General features: G+C 36.5%; 2 protein-coding genes and 1 non-coding gene across 3 annotated transcripts; 2 read left to right on the plus strand and 1 right to left on the minus strand.

The window, feature by feature from the left end:
• Positions 1-1,284: 1,284 nt before the first annotated feature.
• Positions 1,285-3,964, plus strand: LOC130954400 (uncharacterized). The gene is made up of 7 exons (XM_057881136.1): positions 1,285-1,619; positions 1,716-1,782; positions 1,869-1,899; positions 2,002-2,142; positions 2,755-2,780; positions 2,887-2,942; positions 3,025-3,964. The coding sequence occupies exons 1-7, from the start codon at positions 1,321-1,323 to the stop codon at positions 3,050-3,052; spliced, it is 648 nt and encodes a 215-aa protein (XP_057737119.1). The 5' UTR covers positions 1,285-1,320; the 3' UTR covers positions 3,053-3,964.
• A 1,021-nt stretch (positions 3,965-4,985) lies between these two features.
• Positions 4,986-5,058, minus strand: TRNAE-CUC (transfer RNA glutamic acid (anticodon CUC)). Its single transcript has one exon. It is a non-coding gene; the product is annotated as a tRNA-Glu (tRNA).
• A 439-nt stretch (positions 5,059-5,497) lies between these two features.
• LOC130954099 (GDSL esterase/lipase At5g45950) lies at positions 5,498-9,079 on the plus strand. Its single transcript, XM_057880840.1, has 4 exons — positions 5,498-5,862; positions 6,428-6,561; positions 7,062-7,295; positions 8,541-9,079. Exons 1-4 carry the CDS (start codon positions 5,574-5,576, stop codon positions 8,973-8,975), a joined length of 1,092 nt encoding a protein of 363 aa, XP_057736823.1. The 5' UTR covers positions 5,498-5,573; the 3' UTR covers positions 8,976-9,079.
• Positions 9,080-14,216: the final 5,137 nt, after the last annotated feature.

The raw sequence follows: 14,216 nt of genomic DNA on the forward strand, positions 1-14,216 counted from the left end.
CTCTAAGATGGCTCTTAATTTTGTCAAAAACGGATGTCTAGATTCTCATCCTTGTGCAACCTTGGTAAAAGATATCAATATCCTTGCAGGACGCATCCCCTCTATTAAGTGGAATCACATTTTTAGAGAAGCAAACACTGTTGCTGATTGTCTAGCCAAAAATGGCCAAGAGCTCCCCAACGGATTGCACATTTTTGATGCACCACCACCTGATTCTCTTCACTTCCTTTTTTCTGATTTTCATGGTTGCCTTCGGCTAAGAGGCACCATTTGAGTGTTTTCTCCTGTAAGATCCTTGACCCTCCTTTTACACAAAAAAAAAAAAAAAACTAAAAATTTAAAAGATGGGATTATGAAAAATATATAGAGTTACCTTATTGTTAGATATTGTGGTGTTTGATTACATGTGCCACAAATGTAGTTGTCTCCTTTTTATCTAATATAATTATTTCTAAGCAACAGACTCCTCTTCATTTGTGATTGTTAATGTTTTTCATAGACGAACCACGTAAATTTTGATAAATCAATTGTCTGTTTGTTTGATAATATTGTCCCAAGAATGATGATTCATTGAGTAAGTTTGAGATGTTGTGTAGTTCGGAAATAAATTTTTTGTGCTAAATTTGATGTTATTTGAAGGAATAGTGATAAGAGATTTATGTAAGTAGGTCAAATAGTATGAAATTTTAATATTTGTAATGAAAAATTTAGTATGATTAATAATATTATTATGACATTTGTAATATGGATGTTTATTACATTTAATGAGTTATTTATAGAAATTAATTATTGGGGGTTATAAAGTTATTGTATTGTTTATAACAGTAAGATATAATAAATATAGGAATATGAATTCAATCTCTTTGCATATTACAAATTTGATTAGACACTATTAATTTTAATTATCTGTATTTTTTATTTTTTTGTATTTTTTTTTTGTTGATTTAAAAATAATAGATGATTTGGCAAAAATTGAGTGGTTGATTCTAAAATTTTGTCAAGTAAGTGATGTTGCTGACATGATATTAGTAGAAGGAAAAACATGTCTTAAAAATAATATGAATAAACTTATCCATCTACTTTTATATATTAAGAATAGAAGGGTGTTCCAACTTCCAAATATGTCTATCATATAGTACTAAAATTACAAGGAACCATATTGGTTTTCCAAAACTTCAATGCTAGTATGCTACTCTAACTTCAACATTTTTGTCATCTCTGTTTTTTTCACCAATTTAACCAACCAAAATAAGTTCGATGAGTAATGAGTAACAACTATTCAATCTAGCCCAATCAATATTTTTTTCCAAAAAAAAAAAGATGAAGCCCGTATTGAATATTGTTCCACGTGTGACGGTGGCAGTAACAGCAGCGCCAGCAGAAGGAGTGGTAGTATCCGCGCGTTCCCGCACAAGAGGAAGAAAGCCACTGCGCGGAGTCACTCGCCGGATAAGGTCCAAGCCGCTCACACTCACAGTCAAAGCAATGCGAGCCGTCGTTCAGCGAGTCGCCTCCGCATCCGTCGAGGTTGAAGGCCGCATCGTCTCCGAGATCGGCCCCGGCCTCCTCGTCCTTGTCGGAATCCACGAGTCCGATTCCGACGCCGATGCCGATTACATGTCCTCCTCCACGCTTCTCTCTCTTCTTGTTCTTTTTATGCTTCTTCAAAGCTCCAATTTCTTACTTCTTTTACTTTTTTTTTTTTGTTTCCACAGATGCAGGAAGGTCTTGAACATGAGGTTGTTCCCTAATGAAAATACGGGAAAAGCATGGGACCATAGTGTAATTCTATCGATATCTTCCTTGCTATCTTTTACAATTCTGATTGTGAATTCATATTACAGTGTGCGTATCTTGTGTTTGTGCAGGTGATGCAGAAAAATTATCAAGTTCTGCTTGGTATTATTCACATTCTAAACGTTGATTATGGAAATTGGCGTTTCCTTTTCCTTTTCATTTTCATTATCAGCTGAATGATTATTATTAATTTGTATGTAACAGTGAGCCAGTTTACCTTGTATGGATTCCTCAAGGGTAACAAGCCAGATTTTCATGTTGCTATGCCTCCGCAGAAGGCCAACCCCTTCTATGCGTCTTTAGTTGACAGGTTCAGGAACACATATAACTCAGATGCTATCAGGGGTATCTAACTAATATCCATCTTCCTATTTCTATAAATCTGTAATAATCATTTGAGTACTAGCAATGCATGGTTTTCGTTTTCCATTCATGTAGTCAAGAATCAATTTTATGTAATTCATGTGCTTACACTTTTATGATACTTACAGTGTATTGTAATGAAAACAATGACATAGACCTTCCCACACCAAACAATCTCTAACTATAGTGCTACTGCTTAGACCTAACTGACTAGAGGAATGGTCTAGGGTGGTTGATGGCCAAATATAGCAGTGTATGGTATAGTGTTCTAGTATACCCCGGCATTTCAGGGGAATCCATGGTTGTATACCCCATTGTTTTTAGAATTGCAAAAATGATTCACATTAATGACTTGTGTTTCCTGTCCTGGCCAACAAAGATGAATATGCCAATGCCATCTATCACACTCTATCAAAATCAAGTTATTGTTGGTTTGAAAGAAGTTGTTTATGAAATCATATCTATTAACTTATCAATAGCAAAATTAGAAATAGAGAACACAACCTCAAAGATTCAAGTGTGCCTATTTGCTGCTTACCTTTAACGAGTGCTTGTTGTAGTCCCGTTGCTGAAGCTATCTAAACTTCTATGCAGATGGTGTGTTTGGAGCAATGATGAAGGTATGTAACATCACCCAACTCTTGTGTGAGGTTTCCATTGTTGTGTGATTACATCAAATGCTACCTCTTATTGGTGTAACAATCCTCACCCTTATGATGGTGACAGGTAAATTTGGTTAATGATGGACCAGTTACCATGCAGCTTGATTCACAATCGTCCAAGTGAGTATATGATAATATTAGTTTTGATAAAAATATTTGCTTGTTTTCATGATAACAATTCTGTTTAAAATTCATCTTTCAGGAATACGTCTGACACAGCAGAATCTTGATCTGCCTTGATGAAAAATGAGTTTTGAGATCCAACCAATTTTTTCGGCAAAATCATGTAGGACATGGTCATTCACATGGGTTTTGTTGATCATTCTATATGAAGCTCATTATCTGCTACTGGAAATCACTTATCCATCTTGGAGCACTATTTCAGCTCAAGGATGCCTAAGGTTGTCCTTGCCCATTCTGTTTATTCGGAAATAGAGTTTGTATTCTTTTTGTACTCACTAAAGCCAGATGATTAACCCTGTGTGAAGGGCTAATGGCCTTATGACCATTATATTTGCCAAATTGTATTTTTAATGTAGTCTGTTATAGACCCATATTTTGGACTAAATCCCCGTAGTGGTTCCTTAGATTCACGATTTTCACCATTTTAGTCCCTCAAATTCAAAATTCAATATCAACAAACGAAATGCTTAGCTAGCTTTGACTTGCCACGCTAGACACATGGCTAAATAGCGTCTTTTCGTTTTAGCTCTTAAAAAGGACAAAAGAAGGTCGTTTTGGAAAATGAAGAGAGACATAATGATTTACACATCATATAAACTCTTCTTCCTTTTCTCGTTTTTGCATTGTTTAAATGCCAAAATGAAATGACGTTGTTTAGCCATATGTCCAGTGTGGCAAGTCAGAGCCAATTCAGCATTTAGTTTGCTAATTCAGTATTAGAAAGGATCCAGGACTAATATGGTACCCAGAACTGAATCTCAATGACCAATATAGGTAATTTTGAATTTGAGGGACTAAAATGGTAAAAATTGTGAATCTGAAAGACCACTTTGGGGATTTAGTCCATATTTTGTAATAAAATTTTCGGTTGGTGTTACTCGATATGGATGGTCCTATTTTTTGTGTATTTTTGTGGCATGAATGCTTTATGATATTCACAACTATCTAGTTAACGAGCATACTGTTAGTCTCTCCTACATATTTCAGCCATTTTGCAGAACCAGATCATTTTGACAATAATAATGTCATCACACATCATCCGTGATTAGCTACATTAAAATGGATTGCAGATGCTTCATGTATTCTTGATCTCTTGTACAGTAACAACAACAAATAAATTCTTAGGCTCTAAGGTCGGCTACCTATAGCAGTCGGTTTACTACTACTGCAAATAGTAATCATGCATGCATCCTATTATTTCAAAGGCCAAAAACTAACTATTGTTCAAAGACAGTGAGCTAAAACGGATCAAATCAATCTATCACGTCAATCTAAACCCTACACGGGATTCTCAACTGCCTTGCCAGTCCATTTTGCAAGTGATCCCACCAAATATGAAGCATCTAAGAGTTGATAATGCTAAATATCATGCTGTTAATGTCGAGGTAAACTAAATGCCCTAAAAACAATATCCATCTACATTGCTTGCATATCATAAAGTAGCTTAGATATTATGCAGAATGCATTGATTTCGTTGGTACTGTTGGGGACTTTAGGGAGCAAAGCCTTCAATATTTGTTCCAAACTCATGTGAAGGGTCCTACCATAATAAGAACATAAGCTCACATGTTATTTGGTGCATTTTTAATAAGACTAATGATTTCCTGCATATAGTTCTTGCTTTATTAATTATTAGCCTCTTTTATGGATATTCATAGATCATTGATGTTTTAACTTATAAAGAAATTCCTTTGCCTATTGTGTTTCTTTCTTTTGTTAACTGACGGGTTCTGTTGTGTTAGTATGAAAACGATATCATACCCAAATGAATAAATAACGTGCACTATTCACATACATAAAAATCAAGGATGCAGTTTTGCATTATAGTAGTCAGTTGTTGAACAAGAAGAAAAAGTAATATGCATTTATGAAGAGCTAGTAAGCTACTGCTACTTGAACAACATTTTACCACATTTTCTGGTAGGCCATAGATCATCATTAAATATGGTGGGGACAAGAAATCAGAAAAAAATTATTAAATTCCGTTGCCGGGACTTGAACCCGGGTCTCTCGGGTGAGAGCCGAGTATCCTAACCAACTAGACTACAACGGAATTTTGCTATTTGTTGCAAGTTATAATATATTATTTAAACTTTAAAAATACAACATGCTATAAACATTAAAACTGGGAAAAATGCAAAACAAAAACAAAAGAAAATGTGAGCCACTCTGAAGTGAACACATAAGAAGTTCTCATGTGGAGTGTCCAGCAGGGAGCAAGGAGGATCAGTTTGGAGCTGTCTTCAAATAAGTAAGGGATCTCCTGAGTCCTCATTATTATAGTGACAATAGTCTTAAACTTTTAATGCTGTGTAGTTGATTTTATAGAACCGAATTATAAATGCTCTAACTACCTCAACAAATTCTTACCTGGCGAATTTAAAGAACGGTGTGAGGCTACTACTATATCATAATATCAACATCACTTTATTAACATTATTATTATAAGTACTCACCTATGAAGGTGGGGGATTTCGCTTCATCAATATCACTGAAATATCTAGCTACTTTCTTGCGGGTCCTTCAATTTCTATAGAGTTCAGAATAGAGAGCTTGTTCCATTCCATTATGGAGTTGGTGGTGGTGAGAATGATGATAATAACAATGGCATTAATAATAATAATGCCATTATATTATTCAGTAGTTGCTAAAGTGGACATTGGTCTCGTGAGGCAATTGGCTGCAAAGAACAATGTTTCGTGCATATTGGTTTTTGGAGACTCAAGTGTTGACCCTGGCAACAACAATGTCCTTGGCACCACCATGAAAAGCAACTTCCCTCCTTATGGCAAGAACTTCTTTAACGCCCGCCCAACCGGAAGGTTTAGTAATGGCAGACTTGCCACTGATTTCATTGGTAATAAACACATATTTTTATACTTTCATTCAATTGATTAAGACCTTAGTCTTTTCTAGCAGTTATTATTATTAGAACTTGGAAGTAGTATCTATCAATTGTTCATTATGAAAACAAAACTTAAGTAGTGTTGCATGGGACTTTCACATTTAATAAGTGCTAAAAATTTCTTGACAGATGAAATAAATAATATAAATTCATAAATTTATTATATATGCTAGCTAGTGTTATGTTTCACCTCTATATATGTACTGAGGAAGTATAGGGAGCCAATGGAGTATCTGTACAATGTGAACAATGGGAGTGTAGGAATGTTCGATTCAGACAGATGTTTATTATTCCTGGTATCCGGATGGTTATTTTGGATAGTATGGGTGTATTGTATTTGAGAAATTAGTAGTATTTTATTCTGGATGTTCATTTCTTAACTCATATTGGGTCAAATAAATAGCCCATTGTACACATTGTAAAAATACTCCATTGATTCCCTAGCGGAATTCGTATTCAATAATGTACAAACTCTTTTAATTTGAGTCTTACTTCTTACAAACACTTGTATACACAGCTGATGAAGCAATGGGGTTCAGAAAAATAGTTCCACCATTTCTTGACCCAAATTTGAAGCTAGAAGATCTGCCATACGGTGTTAGTTTTGCATCAGCAGCTACAGGTTATGATGATCTTACTGCCAATATTTCGGTATGACATTCTAATCTATATATGATGACCTCTTAGTTAACTTAGTAGCGTTTGTTTTGAGGTATTTTGACGGAGACTGTGAGACTGAAACTCAGTATTATATTTGTTAGTTCAGAGATTACTACTAAAATTTTAGTCTTGTCCTCAAAATTTTAGTATTTCAGTACCTCCAAAAAGTAGAAACATAGACGACCAAAATTTTTGGGAATGAAAACTTAAATTTTAATAACATTTTATATCTAAAATACCCTCATTTCAATTAATTAATTCCAACTTTACTATTTGTGCAAATTAAATTAGAACTTCATTCTTATTTCAGTCTCTATCTCCCACTTTACACCAAACACATTCCTGACACTTATTTCAATCTATGTCTCTTAGTCTCTGTCTCTCAGTCTCCATCTCTCTTCCAAACGCTACTTAGCTTCTATATTATTATAACTATACAACATACATATATTTGAAAATTAATTTGGAGTCTATTTAATTTGGTGAAACAGAATGTTCTACCAGTATCCAAACAACTAGAGTATTTTGAGCATTACAAGATTCACATGAGGAAATTGTTGGGAGAGAAAAGAGCAGAATTCATTATAAGGAATGCATTGTATGTGATAAGTATGGGCACAAATGATTTCCTACAAAACTATTTCTTGGAGGATACTCGCCCAAAGCAATACAGCTTGCAGAAGTTTGAGGAATTCTTGCTCTCCCAAATGACTAAGGACATTGAGGTTAGTTAATTCCCTTAACCTTAATTAAGCTCATTTTTTTTGTTCCATTTAGAAAATTTGATAGCTTATACAGTAGTGTCCTTGTGCTATAGGAATAGGAAACTATTGTTTGCAACTTTACACAAAGATATTATTGTTTTGCTACATTGGAGTGTGTGGACCCATGTTAGTTAGGCCATGGTCCCTTGAGTGAAAAACATGTTCAATAAATGCTCTACCACTGTGGCAGATTGTTTGAATAAAAGTTGGATATGTCATAGGTCTGATTCTGAATTAAGAATCCCAGTGAGGTGGTTAGAAAAGCTCAAAATTGTGGAAAATTTCAATTAGTGAGTTAATATCATTAAGTTTGCTAACGAGTGCAGAGCTAAAATCTCAAGTGATGTTGTTAAGTGTCATTTCTTGCCATATATTTTTTGAATAGGAGAAAAAAATTGTGTGAAAATATTATTACATAAAAAAAAAATCACACTTAACAATATCGAAAAAACTAAAAACATCTATTTCCATTCCAGTATGGTAAAGTCTAAAGACCTGGAAAGAGACTTATGGTTATGGACTATATATGGCTTATAGGTAATATAAATTGTTGAAAACATTTAAATTTTTTATTAACTAATATTTAATTATTTTGTTACTCTCTATAATTACACCAAATTTGCAATTAATTTTTTTTTTCTTTTAATTAGGCTCGTATACTACTTTTAATTTTGTAATTAGATTTTTTATGTCAAAAAAAATTAAAATTAATGAAGTATTTTTTAAAAAAAATATATGATCAAAAGATCTAATTAGGTTCTTAATTATGGATACTTTCAATTTATGAAAAAATATTTTGTTAACTCTAATATTTTTTTATAATAATAAGAATCTAATTATAAAATTAAAAGCAGTATTGAGATCTAATTTAAAAAAATATATAAAAATTTAATTACAAAATTGATAAAATTATAAAACCCAATAGAATAATTAAAATATTAATTAATTATCCTTAGATTGATTATAGACAAACCCTACTTTGCTTTCTTTTCTTTTTTTTTTTTTTCTATTTGGTCTAACACAACATACACACACTCCCACTATTAGTACATGAATTATATATTCTTCACTCAAGACTAAGACTCAAACTCTCATACATCATTCAATGAGACAGGTAAGTTTAGTATTTTGTAACATGCATGTCTACATTTTTTTCCTTTGAAATCACATGCATATCTATTTTTGATGTGGATACATACAATGCAGATGATGCATAGGCTAGGGGCCCAGAGGTTAGTTGTTGTTGGGGTCCTACCACTTGGGTGCATTCCACTTATGATGACCCTTAAGAACACCAACACTTGTGATACAACTTTGAACAATGTGGCCCACTCATTCAATGCAAAGCTATCACTGCAATTGACCCAATTGAAGGCCCAATTGGGCATGAAGACCGCTTATGTTAATGTTTTTGGTATGATCCAAAACGCAGTATTGGACCCCAAAAAATACGGTTTTGTGGAAACTACAAAAGGATGCTGTGGAACAGGGTTAGTAGAATATGGTGATTCATGCAGAGGGTTGACTACTTGTTCAGATCCTGATCAATACATCTTCTGGGATGCTGTTCATCCAACCCAGAAGATGTACAAGATTATCGCTGATGAGGCCATTGAATCCATCGCTAATGAAATTGTTTAATGCATTTACACCACAACCAAATAAATATATAAATATATAATATGGTTAGTTAGTTGATTTGGTGTGTGGACATATTAATATTATGTGGACATTATTTCTTCAATTTGTACCAACAACATTACTTAAACAAATCGTTTTGTCAAGTAAAACCTACCGTGCAAGAATAGCCATGATTTCATTTCCTTGCTATTTCACTGTTTTTAATCTACAGACATCTATGTAAGAGGCTTGGTTCCCTATACACAAAACAAAACAAATACTAATGTGCTTCGGAGAAGTTTAAAATAAAAAAGTGTTCTTTAAAAATTATTTTGTTATTAAAAATAAAATAAAAAAGCCAAATAAAAAATAAAGCATTCTAAATTTTGAAATCTTAAATACTAAATTTAAGGTGTTTGCTACGGTACGATGATAAATTCATACATACCGATACGTTTAAAATATGGACAAATAATAACAATCAACGCGGAATTAATTTTCCACGTCAACATTTAATTTTTGTTTTCTTAAATATATATTATATCACCACTTTTACTAATACACCCTTTTAATTAAATAAAAATAAAAAATATTTTTTATTTAATTTTATAAAAAATCTTAAACATCATTCTTTTATTTGATTAGATAAAAATATCCTTTTAAATTAACGAAATTTTAAAATTCAATTAATCATAATTTTATAGTTTCAAATAATTTAAACAACAAAACAAAATTATATTAAAAAAACAAAATATCGAAATTTTTTCATCTTTTCCAATTTCTCTAATCATTTTGTGCCCTCTCTAAGCAAAACATATAAAAAAAACAAAGAGTAAAGGACATTTTCGTCCCTGACCTTTTTTTTTTCGGACATTTTCGTCCTCAAGCAATGGAAAATACAATAAAGCCCTTGACCGTTGAAAAACGTGGACATTTGTGTCCCTCCGTTGATTTGTGCCGTTACCACTTGACGGAAAAGGCTGAGGTGGCACAGCTGGGGCTGAGGTGGCACGTAACGGAGGCCAACGTGGCATTGGGGGAAAAAGTTATAGGACATATAAGTCCCTGGAGACGAAAACGACGCCGTTTCGTCTCCTCCCCCAATCTTTGAAATTCGTCTTCCCTCATCCTTCGTCTGCACAGTCACGGCGCAGTGGGTGTAGTGGGGAGTTGTGGCAGAAAGGAAATTCCTCCTTCCATGGCATCTGAAGGGGTATCATCCAGCTGGAGAAGAGGTGTAGGTCAGGTGGGCTCGAGCTCGTGCCCTAAGGAGAAGGACAGCAAACATGGCGTCTCACCAAAGTGCTTCTGTGGAGAAAACGCAGTCCTTTTCATGTCGAAGACCCGGAGCAATCCGGATAGATTGTTTCTGGGCTGTCCCTTTTACAAGGTATGGAAACGCAATGTGATGCACGTTTGGTTGAAGCTGTGTTAGGGTTTCTGTTTTTTAGGGTTTGAATTATGTGGGTTGATTTGCTGCAGGCAAGACAACCGTATTGCAAATTTTTTGTGTGGCTTGATGAGCATGTTGCTGGACTTGGATTGACAGCAACAAAGTATATGGGAGAGAAGGAATTTGTAGATGCAGATGATTATCACAGGCAGCAGGACATGGAAATAAGGATAAGTTGCTTGGAGAAGAGGATATTAGCTCTAGAGATGAAAAGAAAGCCAATAAGATGGTGTATCTGTGTCATTGTCATTGTGTTGATTTTTGTTGTTCTAAGTTGTAAGAGTTCATAAACGAATGAAAAAGTGTGTAATATTGTTGCAGCAATTATAGGTGAATTTAGTGTTATTTATATGAATGATGATTGTATTGCCCTGTACGTGTTATGTAAGATGTGGAGGAAATTAAAATAGGTTCCCTAATGCATAACATACCATTGCATTACTCATCAAAAAAAGTTGTTTAGTTAACATCCATGTTTATCTGACCCACAAAGGGTGTTCAAAAAGTATGGGACAGAAACCTAAATTGTTTGAACTACTTGTCAACAACCATTACATAGACAAAAAGTTATGACCAAAAACACTTAATGACAATAGTCTTCATTCTTTGGAGTCCTTTGTTTTTGGAGAAGGTGGCAAATTTTGGGGTGTAGCATCTTTATTTGGAGCTGCAGATGGGATGGTAGATGGAGTTGGCTGCTGTGTACTAGTGTTGGATGTGGATGCAGCGATTGGTGCCGGTGGCCTAAAAATCTTCTGCTTTGGTCTGAACCTGGACTGTTGTGGGCGAGATGTGTCATTGGCTTTCGCTGGAGGTTTAAATGGACGGCCTATAGTTGGAGCTGGTGGCCTGGTTTGAGTAGTTGTTGGCCCTGGAGGTGATATGATAAGCGTGGATCTTGTCACCCTTGTTGGAGCTGGTGGCATAGGTGGATTAGTTGGGGCAGGTGATTCCACAACAGTGGGGTTTGGGGAGCTGCCTGGTTGGCTGCTGGATGCATCCTGCAAATATGCACCATTGTGAGCATAGTAGTATTATGAAGACATATTAGTCCCTAACCTTAGCAGTACTAATACAGAATAGTCCCTAGAGTTATCAGTAATTAGACATGTTAGTCCTTAATAATTTTCATAATAAGACATATTAATCCCTAACTTTAGTAGTACTAATACTAAGACAGATTAATCACTATAGGGTTCTTACCTCTGAACCTGGAGCAGATTGTGACAGTGGAAGGACAATCAATGACTGGGAGGAAGTAGCTGTTTTCTTCCTAGGGCGCCTTGTCTTCGGCTTCCAGTTTGGGTTGGAAGGGGCTCCTTTACATGTTTTGTAGTTGTGACCCTTCTCACCGCACTTGCTGCAGGATACAACGAATGACCGTTTCAATTTACCTTCTTGCATTAGTGGCTCAGCCGGATCCTTTTGCCTGTTATGAACCTTTGGCCGTCCAATTGGCCTTTTGATAATAGGTGGGTCTGGCTTCGAGAACTCACTTCCAACCCAAAATTCTGGACTTGGAACAGGCTTAATACAGTGTGCATATGTCCTCCTAATGGACTCCATGCATAGCCAAGGGTGAACATAGTCCTGAGGTGTGTCATGTCTCTTCCTTATGGCAGCAAATGCATGTAAGCAGGGCATGCCTAAGGTAATGCAGCAAAGGTGAGTAATATAACCAAAAATGACAGTAAAGGGAATTCAGATCAAAATAGCAAAGAAACTGGACCAAGTACTGTAGAGGACATACCAGTAAGTTGCCATCGATTGCATGAGCAACTGTGCCTAATGAGGTCCACATCCACCTTCGTTCCTTTCCGAGAAACCTCAAACCTCTTTCGTTCATTATCGCCAACCCATTCAGCCGTCCACTTGGTGCTTAGTTTTAACAGCTTATCCATCCTCTTTTCCTGAACTGGTGCAAGCCTCCCTGAGTGATTCTCCAAGACCCTTTTATGATTCACCATCCGCCTCATGAGATAGCACCTTATCTCTTCACACATAGTCAGGATAGGCTTGCAGCGATAGTTGACTATTTTTGCGTTAAAAACCTCACACATATTGTTTGTGAGGTTATCCACTTTTGGCCCATGGGAGAAGTAAGCCTTCACCCATGTCTCAGGTTCAAATTTGCTGAGGTACTCCCAGGCACCCTTGTTTACTGTCTTCAACTTCTCCATGCATTCCTTGAACTCAGCAACAGTCGTGCACCTGGCACACTCCCACACAACTTGTCGAATGTATAGATCCTTGTAGCGATTGATGAAGTTTTTCCACATATGCATAACGCAATTGCGGAGCTTAGCGTGTGGCATGACCTCCTTCAACGCAGGCAGCAAACCCTGGCCACAACATAATCAACCACACAGCAATGAAATTAAGCAAGTAGGTGGCAAGAAATATCATCAACAAATTATAAATGATCTAAACCAAAAGCAGAGCAATGACAATAACCATAAACCGGAGTTACCTTCTGTTGGTCTGATATGAAGTTCCAGCCATGGTTAGCATCGTCTCCTATGTCCCCTTGTAGATTAGTCAGGAACCACTTCCAGGCTTCCTTAGTCTCAGCTCTGACCACTCCATAGGCAACAACATAGAATTGGTTGTTTGCATCCTGAGCAACTGCTGATAGAAGCCAACCACCGTAATATGTCTTCAGAAAGCACCCATCCAAATGCAACAGGGGACGACATCCATCTTTGAAACCTTGTTTGCAGGCATCTAGGCAAATATATAGCTTATCAAACACAGGGGGACCATCTGGAATTGGCATGAGCTCAAGCCTGGCTGATGAGCCTGGATTGCTCCTCAGTATTTCCTCACAATAATCCCTGGATCTCTTGTATTGTTCCTTTTCATTTCCTTGGATCTTCTCCCTAGCCTCCTTCACTGCCCTATAAACCATTTTAGGATGGGGACAGAGGGCAAATTCCTCTTTAAGAAAATCAGTAGCCTCCTTTGTATTCATGTGTGGTTGGGTGGACATCCGCTTCTCAATCTTCTTACTTAGCCAGTGTTGATCAGCAGCATTGCTGCCCAAATCCCTCGCGCAAGTGTGTTCCTGATGGTAGGTCTTCACTTGATAACACTGCAGACTTTTGTTGTATGACAAATGAACCAAGTAAGGGCACTCCTTATCCCCACATCCCACTCTCACTCTCTCTTTGTCATTTTTTATCCATTTCACTTCCCGACCCTCAGCGATGAAAGAATCTTTAACTACCTCCTTGAACCTGTCTACAGTGGCAAACCTAGTTCCTAGCTCAAACCTGCCCTCACCATGATTATACTCATCGTTAAACTCTGGGTACTTTTCACCTCTGCCTTCATCATCAGATGATATGGGAGTATGTAAGTCTTCAGACTCATACTCAAACATTATCTCCTCCACCTCCGTTGGGAGCTCACTAACATAAAACCCACCCCCGAATGCATAATCCGGCTGGACATCAGGTTCTTGATCCCCTGCTTCACCATGTGTATCAGTCCCATTCCCACTCCCTTCCCCTCTTTCGTTGACCCTTGTGCGAAATTGGCTTTTCTTCTTCCCTTGCTTCTCTGGTGTAACAACCTTCTTCCTAGGAGTATTTACCTTTTTCTTAGGACTAACTACCTTCTTGATCGGCGTAACGACCTTCTTCTTACCCTTGACACATCTTTTCCTCTTTCCAGCAGTGACCCCACCAGTGCTGTCACTCTCACTACTGTCACTCTCAATTCCAGCCGGTGGAGGTTTGTACAAGACGTCCTCTGTGCTCTCGTACCCGTCATCAGATGAAGAGGAAGAATTCACTTCCTCTGCAGTT

Source organism: Arachis stenosperma, chromosome 10 (genome assembly GCF_014773155.1).
Source record: "Arachis stenosperma cultivar V10309 chromosome 10, arast.V10309.gnm1.PFL2, whole genome shotgun sequence".
Taxonomy (NCBI): domain Eukaryota; kingdom Viridiplantae; phylum Streptophyta; class Magnoliopsida; order Fabales; family Fabaceae; genus Arachis; species Arachis stenosperma.

What these genes read in the sequence shown, in the direction of transcription:
- LOC130954400 (XM_057881136.1), top strand. Translation starts at nt 1,321, where the DNA reads ATGAAGCCCGTATTGAATATTGTTCCACGTGTGACGGTGGCAGTAACA. An exon ending in GACGCCGATGCCGATTACAT is followed by an intron (nt 1,620 to 1,715) that starts GTCCTCCTCCAC and finishes TTGTTTCCACAG; the next exon opens with ATGCAGGAAGGTCTTGAACA. An exon ending in TAACTCAGATGCTATCAGGG is followed by an intron (nt 2,143 to 2,754) that starts GTATCTAACTAA and finishes ACTTCTATGCAG; the next exon opens with ATGGTGTGTTTGGAGCAATG.
- LOC130954099 (XM_057880840.1), top strand. Translation starts at nt 5,574, where the DNA reads ATGGAGTTGGTGGTGGTGAGAATGATGATAATAACAATGGCATTAATA. An exon ending in ATCTTACTGCCAATATTTCG is followed by an intron (nt 6,562 to 7,061) that starts GTATGACATTCT and finishes TTGGTGAAACAG; the next exon opens with AATGTTCTACCAGTATCCAA. An exon ending in AAATGACTAAGGACATTGAG is followed by an intron (nt 7,296 to 8,540) that starts GTTAGTTAATTC and finishes CATACAATGCAG; the next exon opens with ATGATGCATAGGCTAGGGGC.